This window comes from Schistocerca serialis, chromosome 12 (assembly GCF_023864345.2).
Source record: "Schistocerca serialis cubense isolate TAMUIC-IGC-003099 chromosome 12, iqSchSeri2.2, whole genome shotgun sequence".
NCBI lineage: Eukaryota > Metazoa > Arthropoda > Insecta > Orthoptera > Acrididae > Schistocerca > Schistocerca serialis.
Window position 1 is genome coordinate 145242693 of NC_064649.1, and position 12657 is coordinate 145255349.

The window sequence follows — 12657 nt, forward strand, 5'->3', positions numbered from 1 at the left end:
AGGTTTAAATCCAAACATGGTTCTGATGCCCTTTTTTGCAGTTTGAATTTGCTGATAGCTGCTTTTGAGTTCCTGAAATTGTGATCCCACATTTTAGGTGATAATGAAATTAGGTTTGACATACACTCACTAACTGTTTTCTCACTACAGTGAAACAGTGCTTTGGTTTGAAATGAATATTCCGAAACATGTATAAGGCAGAGCTGGTTATGTTATAAGCAACGTGGGTTCGATTTATAGCAACCTACAAAGAATTGTATAATTCTGCCACAAGTGCTGATGTCCGACAATGATATCATATTCTGCACATTGAAGTGCCATATGTTACATTTAGAAGAAATTGTGCAGTATGGTGAAAGTCCACCAGTGGTACTACGATGAAATGGATCTCATATTCAGCACCAGCTTAACTATGAACATATGAACAAGCATAAGTGTCCAAACATCTTGTCGCGAATAAATTACGAATAGGTGTATGTTAAGATGTCTGTGGAGTTACGGTCCTGTGACATAGCAGTAGAAGCCACTGTTATACGCATTAAAGTGCTTCGACAGATGGAAAGTCTCCACACAGGGTTAGTACACAACGGAAAGAGCCGGGGCGGCGTAGCACTCAGAGCGGCTAAGTGACAGACTCGGGGATTGGAAGGCAGCCAGAGCGATGGAAGATTCCCAAGCATCATAGTAACGTCACAGGAGACTATATAAATGGCAGCTTAACAGCCTGTCGAGAATTCCGCTAGTATTCTGCCTCCGACATGGTCACTGCGCTACTCTGCCTCAGAGGTGGGACTTGGACTCTCGCGGCATCTAGTTGCACAGTGTAGTAGTAGTTACACCTCCGACAGTTTGGTTCAGGTGTCAGTACCTCGTAATGTTTACTCTAACTCTCTCTCTTCTTCATTAGAAGCTTATTCACGATCACACCGAGTTCCCTAGTTTAAAAATTATTCCAGCTTTACAGATTCTGCTCCAGAACTACGAGTTGGACGAGCCCACTCTGCCTCAGCCAGGTTAGTGTCTAGGTCCCTCTTCCTGATCCGCTCGCAGGAAACCAATCAGACATGACAATCTATAGCTCCACTCCACAGGCAGCTCAGTGCTCAACTGCTGTAGCAATCAACTGCAGACAGGGCAGGATGCAGTTAGATTGCTCTAGCAGTCCACTGCAGCCGTAGGGTCACAACATCTTACACAGAGTCTGTGAAGCTAATAAATGGTACAATAAATCTGTCTGAAATCAAAAGAGGAGTAATACAGTGATGTTATATTTTTACCAATTCTGTTTACCGTGTATACTGAATACTTGATAATGGGGACACTATAGTAGAGAAGGAAGGAATAAGCTTAGGAAGTCAGAAGATCAACAGCATCACATTTGCCAATGACGTGTTATTGCTCGGAGGTACAGTGTGTCTGCAAAGTCTCTCTGCAGCAGTGAACTCCCTGTGTCTCAACTTGCAGGGCGCATAATGTTGACAGAACATTTGTGTTGCTGTACAAGCTAGGGGCTGGGATCACTGCTAGTGGCTGCAATTATGTTGGGAGATGGTGTTCAACATTATTACAATTAAAACAATGAAATTAACTGATTATATACATTACAATTAAATACTCTGTACTCAACAATTTCACAGCACATGCTGGAAATGTTTTCCTCATTCTTGAAGCAGAGTTAAACACATTTACATTTATTTGCAAACACCTTTGCCAGTTTTTCTTGTGTAATCGAATGCAGATAATGAATTATTGCTGTCTTCAGTTCATCTATCGTCTTTGGGTTATTTTTATACACAAATGTTTTAGTTGTGCCCCAAAGGAAATAGTCGGGGAGGAGCTGAACGCAGGGGCCAGAGACTTTTTTGTAATTATTCTGTCTCCAGAGATTTCATCTAAAAGTTATGAGAACTGGTGTGCTGTATGAGCAGTAGTATTGTCTTGTTGGAAAAATGAATGATTGATCTCATTTTCATTCAGCAGAGCAATAAATGGGTAAATTATTTCAGAACAATAGACATCGGAAGTGACGGTAGCATTGAAAAAGATCGGCTCTATAATTCACGCTTGCATTGTGGCAGCCCACTCAAATTTTCTCTGTGTGGAATGGCATGTGAATTTCCTGGTGACAAAATTCATGAATTTTGGGAATTAAAGTAGCCAGATAGGGAAATCAAGCCTCATCAGTGAAAAAGGCTTGATCTAAAACACCAACTTCATGTCAGTTAACAAATTGCTGAAACCATTCACAGTATGCTATTCATTTCTCAAAGTGCATACAATGTAATTGTTGCACAGCAGTAATTTTATAGATATATCCCGAGTTCCTTGGGTATGGACTTACGTGCTGTTGTATGAGAGACTTTAGTCTCTTGCAATAATCTCCTCACTAATTTTTTTGGACTCTGCAACGTAATATCCGAAGTGTCGTCAAGCTTCTGTTCTGTTAAAATTTTGGGCTTACTATTTCACGGTTCATGATGAACTGAAACTGTCGTCTGGAATTTACGAATTAAATCACTCACTGTTCCACGGTGTGGACACAGTGAAGCAGGAAGACGCAATCTAAATTGCCACCTCACATGCTCCATAATGTTTTTCCGTAAAGTTTCCCCTTGCACGGAAAACCCCTTCCACTAAAAATACTCTCTTCGCAATAGTAAGCATTCTCACTACACTCGGCTTACCCAAGAACTAGACAGTAACACAACTGACACCTGAAATGCACACGCAATGCTACCACCCCTGTCCTACTACTGCAGATCCACAGAACATGTGCAGGCAAGATTTTAACACGCTGCCAATCTTACACCCCTCAAAGGAGAGACTCGCGAGGCTCACTGCTGTGGAGACACTTAGTGGATGCACAGTACATCAATCTGTTTTTGAAGAACACCATCCAGACTTGAAGGAGGGTTGCGAGAGTGCAGAATTAAAATCAGTTCGAAGGAAACTAAGTCGATGAGAGTACGTGGCAAAGAATACATGAAAGTGGAAACAACACATGGTCAAATTGAACGGGCTATAAGTACAAATATTTTGGTAGCTTGATAACTAAAAACTGGGCAAGTGAAAGACAAATAAAACCAAGAATTGCTTAAGCAAAGCAAGCTTTTCAGAAAACGATATGCTTATTATGTACCAAAATGGTGGTGGAGTTCAGGCAAAGGTTGGGTAAATGCTTTGTGTGGAGTGTTTCTCTATATGGCTTTGAAAACCAGACAATGAAGGAGTGAGAAATGAGCAAAATTTAAGTATTCGAGATGTGGGTTTTGGGCAGAATGAAGAAATTAAATGTGTGGATAAATGAAAGACAGCGAAGTAATGAAAGGGTAAGGGAAGACAGAACTCTCCTAAACCTTGTTATGAAAACTGTTGTGGGACAAATACTGTGATGAAAAGGAATTCTAGTAATAGCTATCAAAGACACAACTGGACAGAAGAAAAATACAAAGGAGAAGAATAAAAATACTGATTGTAGTCAAAAGAGGAAGATACACTATGTGATCAAAAGTATCTGGACACCTTGCTGAAAATGACTTACAAGTTTGTGCTGCCCTCCATCGGTAATGCTGGAATTCAGTATGGTGTTGGCCTTGATGACAGCTTCCACTCTCGCCAGCATACATTAAATCAGAGGCTGGAAGATTTCTTGGGGAATGGAAGCCCATTCTTCACAGGGTGCTACACTGAGGAGAGGTATCAATTTCGGTCAGCATTCCAAAACATCCCAAAGATGTTCTATAGGATTCAGGTCAGGACTCTGTCCAGGCCAGTCCATTACAGGGATGTTACATCTACATCTACATCTACATCTATACTCCGCGAGCCACCTTACGGTGTGTGGCGGAGGGTACTTATTGTACCACTATCTGATCCCCCCTTCCCTGTTCCATTCACGAATTGTGCGTGGGAAGAACGACTGCTTGTAAGTCTCCGTATTTGCTCTAATTTCTCGGATCTTTTCGTTGTGATCATTACGCGAGATATATGTGGGCGGTAGTAATATGTTGCCCATCTCTTCCCGGAATGTGCTCTCTCGTAATTTCGATAATAAACCTCTCCGTATTGCGTAACGCCTTTCTTGAAGTGTCCGCCACTGGAGCTTGTTCAGCATCTCCGTAACGCTCTCGCGCTGACTAAATGTCCCCATGACGAATCGCGCTGCTTTTCGCTGGATCATGTCTATCTCTTCTATTAATCCAACCTGGTAAGGGTCCCATACTGATGAGCAATACTCAAGAATCAGACGAACAAGCGTTTTGTAAGCTACTTCTTTCGTCGATGAGTCACATTTTCTTAGAATTCTTCCTATGAATCTCAACCTGGTGCCTGCTTTTCCCACTATTTGTTTTATGTGATCATTCCACTTCAGATCGCTCCGGATAGTAACTCCTAAGTATTTTACGGTCGTTACCGCTTCCAATGATTTACCACCTATGGCATAATCGTACTGGAATGGATTTCTGCCCCTATGTATGCGCATTATATTACATTTATCTACGTTTAGGGAAAGCTGCCAGCTGTCGCACCATGCATTAATCCTCTGCAGGTCCTCCTGGAGTACGTACGAGTCTTCTGATGTTGCTACTTTCTTGTAGACAACCGTGTCATCTGCAAATAGCCTCACGGAGCTACCGATGTTGTCAACTAAGTCATTTATGTATATTGTAAACAATAAAGGTCCTATCACGCTTCCCTGCGGTACTCCCAAAATTACCTCTACATCTGCAGATTTTGAACCGTTAAGAATGACATGTTGTGTTCTTTCTTCTAGGAAATCCTGAATCCAATCACAAACCTGGTCCGATATTCCGTAAGCTCGTATTTTTTTCACTAAACGTAAGTGCGGAACCGTATCAAATGCCTTCCTGAAGTCCAGGAATACGGCATCAATCTGCTCGCCAGTGTCTACGGCACTGTGAATTTCTTGGGCAAATAGGGCGAGCTGAGTTTCACATGATCTCTGTTTGCGGAATCCATGTTGGTTATGATGAAGGAGATTTGTATTATCTAAGAACGTCATAATACGAGAACACAAAACATGTTCCATTATTCTACAACAGATTGACGTAAGCGAAATAGGCCTATAATTATTCGCATCTGATTTATGACCCTTCTTGAAAATGGGAACGACCTGCGCTTTCTTCCAGTCGCTAGGTACTTTACGTTCTTCCAGCGATCTACGATAAATTGCTGATAGAAAGGGGGCAAGTTCTTTAGCATAATCACTGTAGAATCTTAAGGGTATCTCGTCTGGTCCGGATGCTTTTCCGCTACTAAGTGATAGCAGTTGTTTTTCAATTCCGATATCGTTTATTTCAATATTTTCCATTTTGGCGTCCGTGCGACGGCTGAAGTCAGGGACCGTGTTACGATTTTCCGCAATGAAACAGTTTCGGAACACTGAATTCAGTATTTCTGCCTTTCTTCGGTCGTCCTCTGTTTCGGTGCCATCGTGGTCAACGAGTGACTGAATAGGGGATTTAGATCCGCTTACCGATTTTACATATGACGAAAACTTTTTAGGGTTCTTGTTTAAATTGTTTGCCAATGTTTTATGTTCGAATTCGTTGAATGCTTCTCTCATTGCTCTCTTTACGCTCTTTTTCGCTTCGTTCAGCTTTTCCTTATCAGCTATGATTCGACTACTCTTAAACCTATGATGAAGCTTTCTTTGTTTCCGTAGTACCTTTCGTACATGATTGTTATACCACGGTGGATCTTTCCCCTCGCTTTGGACCTTAGTCGGTACGAACTTATCCAAGGCGTACTGGACGATGTTTCTGAATTTTTTCCATTTTTGTTCCACATCCTCTTCCTCAGAAATGAACGTTTGATGGTGGTCACTCAGATATTCTGCGATTTGTGCCCTATCACTCTTGTTAAGCAAATATATTTTCCTTCCTTTCTTGGCATTTCTTATTACACTTGTAGTCATTGATGCAACCACTGACTTATGATCACTGATACCCTCTTCTACATTCACGGAGTCGAAAAGTTCCGGTCTATTTGTTGCTATGAGGTCTAAAACGTTAGCTTCACGAGTTGGTTCTCTAACTATCTGCTCGAAGTAATTCTCGGACAAGGCAGTCAGGATAATGTCACAAGAGTCTCTGTCCCTGGCTCCAGTTCTGATTGTGTGACTATCCCATTCTATACCTGGTAGATTGAAGTCTCCCCCTATTACAATAGTATGATCACGAAACTTCTTCACGACGTTCTGCAGGTTCTCTCTGAGGCGCTCAACTACTACGGTTGCTGATGCAGGTGGTCTATAGAAGCATCCGACTATCATATCTGACCCACCTTTGATACTTAACCCAGATTATTTCACATTCGCATTCGCTAATAACTTCACTGGATATTATTGAATTCTTTACTGCTATAAATACTCCTCCACCATTGGCGTTTATCCTATCCTTGCGGTATATATTCCATTCTGTGTCTAGGATTTCGTTACTGTTCACTTCCGGTTTTAACCAACTTTCCGTTCCTAATACTATATGCGCACTATTTCCTTCAATAAGAGATACTAATTCAGGAACCTTGCCCTGGATACTCCTGCAGTTTACCAATATTACGTTAACTTTTCCTGTTTTTGGTCTCCGAGGACGGACGTTCTTTATCAACGATGATAATGTCCTCTCTGGTAAGCCGTCAGGTATTTTATCGTTTCGCCCAAGGGGGGGTCCCTCTAACCTAAAAAACCCCCGTGTGCACGCCACACGTACTCTGCTACCCTAGTAGCTGCTTCCGGTGTGTAGTGCATGCCTGACCTGTCTAGGGGGGCCCTACAGTTCTCCACCCAATAACGGAGGTCGATGAATTTGCAACCATTATAGTCGCAGAGTCGTCTGAGCCTCTGGTTTAGACCCTCCACACGGCTCCAAACCAGAGGACCGCGATCGACTCTGGGCACTATGCTGCAGATATTAAGCTCAGCTTGCACTCCGCGTGCGATGCTGGTTGTCTTCACCAAATCAGCCAGCCGCCGGAAGGAACCAAGGATGGCCTCAGAACCCAAGCGGCAGGCGTCATTCGTTCCGACATGTGCTACTATCTGCAGCCGGTCACACCCAGTGCGTTCAATAGCTGCCGGAAGGGCCTCCTCCACATTACGGACGAGACCCCCCGACAAGCACACCGAGTGCACACTGGCATTCTTCCCCGACCTACCCGCTATTTTCCTGAGGGGCTCCGTAACCCGCCTAACATTGGAGCTCCCTATAACTAATAGGCCCGCCCTCTGTGACTGTCGGGACCTTGCCGGAGAATCGGCCACTGGCCCAACAGGCGAGGCATCCTGTGGTGGCTCGGAAACGATGTCATCACCACTAGGAAGCACCCCGTACCTGTTGGAAAGGGGTAAGGCAGCTGCCACGCGGCCAGATCCCACCTTCGCCTTTCGGCCAGGCACGCGCGAGCCCACCACTGTCCGCCATTCACCCTGGAGTGATGGCTGACCGGTAAGATGCTCACTGCCGGAAGACGCAGCGACATCAGGGGTTCCATGTGATTCCAAGGCCACCGAAGTAGGCATAGGTCTCACCACAGTTGCCCCAATGCCACTACGAGCCGACGCCTGCGCCTCGAGCTCGATGAGCCTAACAGACAAAGCCTCCACCTGCCCCCGAAGAGTGGCCAATTCTCCTTGCGTCCGCTCACAACAACACCAGTCCCTACACATGACTATGTTTACCCTACTCTATACGGTGACAAATTCCCAAGATAATCTTCTGATGAGCTACTCTGATAATCAAGAAACACTCACTGAAATACGAGACGCGAAAACTACGCTAGGTTTTCCCAGAAAAACTATTTAAAAACTAAGCGCAGCAAATAAGTACAAAAACGCTTTATACAAACAGTACTCGCTGCTGCTGGTGCTCTCGCTCTGGCTGTCACAAGACAACTGCTGATTCAAGTGACTAGTGGCTAACGGCCGCGAAACAAACAAAAGACGGTTTTAGGGCGCTTTCTGTTCTAAACGATCAAGAAAACACTAAGAAATCTAACACGAAAACTACGTAAAGTTTTATCAAGAACTGTTAGTTACTATGCAGAGCAGATAAACACAAATAGAATCCCTTCCTTAGTGGAAGGTCGTAAACAAAATGCAAAATAAACGCTTTATACAAACAGTACTCACTGCTGCTGGTGCTCTCGCTCTGGCTGTCACAAGACAACTGCTGATTCAAGTGACTAGTGGCTAACGGCCGCGAAACAAACAATGTTATTGTCGTGTAACCATCCCGCCACAAGCTGTCCATTATGAACAGGTGCTCGATCATATTGAAAGATGCAGTTGTCATCCAGAAGCAAGAAGGTGCTTAAAACATCAATGTAGGCCTGTGCTGTGATTGTGTCACACAAAACAACAAGGGGTGTAAGCCCCCTCCATGTGAAACACGACCACACCATAACACCACTGCCTCTGAATTTTACTGGCAGATGATGTTCACTGGGCATTTGCCATAGCCACACCCCGTCATTGGATTGTCACATTGTGTACTGTGATTTGTCACTCCACACAACGTTTTTCCACTTTTAAGTCATCCAATATATACACTCTGTACACCAAGCGAGGCATCGTTTGGCATTTACTGCCTCGATGTGTCGCTTGTGAACAGTTGCTCGACCACGAAACCCAAGTTTTTTGACCTCCCGCCTAACTGTCATAGTACTTGCAGTGTATGCAGTTTGGAATTCCTGTGTGATGGTCTGGATAGATATCTGCCTATTACACATTACGACCCTCTTCAACTGTCGGCAGTCTCTGTCAGTCAACAGAAGAGGCCGACCTGTACGCTTTTGTGCTATACGTGTCCCTTCACATATCAACTTCCATATCACATCGGAAGCAGTGGACCTAGGGATGTTTAGGAGTGTGGAAATCTCGCATACAGACGTATGACACGAGTGACACCCAATCACCTGACCACATTCAAAGTTCGTGCTCTCTCACGATGTCTACTGAGGTCGCTGATATGGAGTACCTGGTAGTAGGTGGCAGCACAATGCACCTAATATGAAAAACGTATGTTTTTGGGGGTGTCCAGATACTTTTGATCACATAGTGTACCAAACTATGAAGCAGTCAGCTTGGAACAGATTTAGTCTGAGGCAGCAGTGTGGTGACAGAGACATACAAGCTGTCATTCTTAACTTCCTCCATATGTGAATAGAATGTACGGTACAATAATGCACTTTGTCGTGGTCATTAGAGTATAGATGAAGGTACTGACCAGTTACGTGTGGTTAAACATAAAGCAGGACTCACTTTTCTGCCCAGGATATCTGAAACAGTCACAAGACTGAGGCACATCTTCGTGTACCCAGTGAAGTCGTGCGGCGCCATGGCCGTCCCGACGTGGCAGGTGAGTGCGCGTGGCCTGGCCTACGACCGGCAGTGGATGGTGGTGACGTCTGCGGGGGTGGCCCTCACGCAGAAGACGGAGTCCCGGCTGTGCCTCGTCGTGCCTCACGTCGATGTCGACAGGAGGATCCTGCAGCTCCACTTCCCAGGTCTGTGCATCTAGGCTGAGCTGGTTTCCAGTATATTTCAGCTGGACATCTGTGTTAACCGCACAGTGTCATAGGACACGTCACAATGTACACACACAATCATTCTACATCAACAGCTACGTATGTACTCCATAAACCATGTACGGTGTATGGCATGTGGCACTACTACTATTCTGTTCCACTCACAAATTGAGCAAGGCTAAAACAACTGTCTATATGCCCCATTACGAGCCCTAATTTTTCCTACCTTGCATTCACATTCCTTGCATGCAGTGAACATTGGCAACAGTAGAATCATTCTGGAGTCAGCTGCAAGTACTGGTACTCAGAATCTTCTCAATAGCGTTTTGTGAAAAGAACAATTTTGTCCCTCCAGGGATTCCCATTTGAGTTCATGAAGCATCTCCATAGTACTCATGTGTTGATTGAACCTACTCTTAATAAATCTAGCAGCACGTATTTCAATTCTTCAATGTCTTTCTTCAGTCAGACCTGCTGGGCATCCCAAACACTTGACGAGTACTGAAGAATGGGTTGCTTTAGTGTTACAATGCAGTCTCCTTCACAGTTGAGCCACGCTTCCCTAAAATTCTCCCAATAAACTGATGCCAAGCATTTGCCTTCCATACTACCAACCTTACAGGCTCATTCCATATCACTGTGCAGTGTCACACGTTGATATTTAATCACCGTGACTGCGTCAAGCAGCACACCACTAACACTGTATTTGAAAATTGTGGGATAATTTTTCCTACTTACTTACATTAATTTGCATTTTTTCTAGATGTAGAGAGAGTTGTCATTTTTCACACCAAGCAGAAATTCTCCTGTTTCCTCCAATAGTCACGAACTATGCTTCCTAAACCCGTGCAGATTTGGGGACGCTGCCATTTGTCACACAAAATAGAAATTCTCAGCCACAATTGATACTTTCTAAAACCATGCAGATTTGTGGACGGAAGCCTGAAGGAAACTGATTGTATTTGAACTTACAATATGCTCAGGAATTCTGCAGCAAACCATAGATAACTATATTGGACTGTAATTTTGTGGGTCTGTTATTTTAGCCTTCTTATATACAGGAGTCACCTGCGTTTTTGTGCCCCCCCCCCCCCCCCCCTCCCCCTGTTGCTCAAGACTTTGTGTCGTAAGGAGCCAGTGCCAAAGAGAACTCCCTGTAAACAAATCATCATGAACACTGTTATTGCATCATCATCATTATTGGATGTTGAACGCTGGATAAAGGATGCCTCCTAGATGTTTCAGTGCATTTTCTATTTGAGTCTGTCCCCAGGTTCATTTTTTGCCTTTCTGTACCTCCTAATAATTGCCAACATGCCACTTTCTGTTACTCAGCAACCGCCAGGTTTCGACTGATTTTCACATTAAAAGGTCACGGCTCACTGCCATAACTCATTACTGTTGTAATTACTTTCTTCAGATGTGCTGTAAACCTAGTTTTGAAATTTTACCAAAAACAATCGAGACCATTTTTACTCTTGTGTGTGTTTATTTATTTTGTTGTGCATCCAGTTGTAGCACTTCGTTTCTGCTGTTTTCTGGTTGTACATTATTTTAATGTTACATTTTCAGGCCTTTTTCTGTAGTTAGTACTTTTAACTGTTTTAAGTTATTATTGCAGCTTATCAGAGTTAGGGGCAGATAACACAGTGTCATCTGTAAAATGAAGGTGGGTCAGATTTGTGCCATTAACACACATGCCTTCATTGTTTCCCCAGCGTAATGTTCTGAAAGTATCTCTAGGACCACTGAGAAAAACTTCGGTGTTATGGAATCTCCTTGCCTGTTGTTGATTTCAGTTTCAAATTTCTCTTAATGCCACCTGCTTAATAGTGTGTCAGTCTGCCTTTGAAAAGTGTGTAGGACCCACACCAAACAGCACTAACAGCAGAATTCAAGTGACACTCACATGAACATAGACGTAAACTGTCACTAGGAAGTCTACTTACAAAGTTTTGAGAACCAACTTTAAATAATGACTAGGAAAATATTGCGACCTGTCACGTACTGCTCACATAGGGGTCGTGGGGCAAAATAGCATTAATTATAGCATGCACAGGAGGCATTCAAACACTCATTCTGCCCACACTTCATATGTGAGTAGAATTGGAGGAAACTCTAATTTAAATAGCACAATTTGATGTACCCTCTGTCATACACTTCACAGTGGTTTGCAGAGTACGGTTGTAGATGTAGATGTCTATATAGATGTCTATGCACAGATCTCATAATTTCCATAAATTGTCAACAGGTGGGTCATGAGACGTGTTCCATCAGGTGAATTTGGTGGCCAAGACATCAGTGCTAGTCAAATACTATGCTCTTCAAACCCCTCAGCATGATTCTGGTCTTGGGACATGGACAGATATCATCATGTTGGAAGATGCCATCGCCATAGGGATGAAGTTGAGTGTGAAGGGATGCAGGTGGTCCGCAATAATATTCACGCAGTCCACAGCTGTCGTGGTCCCTTCGATTACTACTACAGGTCCTGTGGAAGCTCAGGTGACTGTCACTCGTACCGCAGTACTACTGCCGCCGGCCCGCATCGGCGGCGCACTGCACGCTTCGAGGGGCCGTTCGCCTCGTCAGTGGCATATCCGGACTCGACTGTCGACGTGGTGTTGTCTGACTGGCTGACTCATTTCCTTTGCTCCACAGTCTAATCACGATAATTCCGTGCCGACTGCAGTAGTAATTGACTGTGTCATTAGATTGAATTGCGAATATGCAGGTATGCTCCAGAGAAGCCCGTGTTCAACAGTGTGTGCTGTATGGTGTGCTCTGAAACACTTGTACCTACACCACATCATTGCCCGTTCCACTTTATTGAGCAGGAAAGCTTCCGACCTCCACATTCTGTGACGAGGTCTGGATGTCTGATACCGTGTCATTGACTTTTGGTTTCATTATTATTCAAACATATTTCATAGATTCTCACAACAGCACCGCACAGACAGTGGACTAGCTTCATTGTTTCTGAGAAGCTCATTTGCAGGTGCTGGATCACAACTATATGCCCTATGTCAGAGTCACAGATTTCGCCATTTGGGATCTGTACTGACACTAGAATGATTCCTCGTTCCTCTCTGCTGTTTTTAATTTAGGGCT

General features: G+C 43.9%; 1 protein-coding gene across 1 annotated transcript in view; it reads left to right on the forward strand.

The window, feature by feature from the left end:
- LOC126428008 (molybdenum cofactor sulfurase 3) overlaps positions 1-12657 on the forward strand; it is a 184122-nt gene that overhangs the window by 97774 nt on the left and 73691 nt on the right. The window contains exon 9 of the mRNA XM_050089890.1: positions 9293-9525. Coding sequence (XP_049945847.1) covers positions 9293-9525 — 233 coding nt within the window. The remainder of the gene's footprint in view (positions 1-9292; positions 9526-12657) is intronic.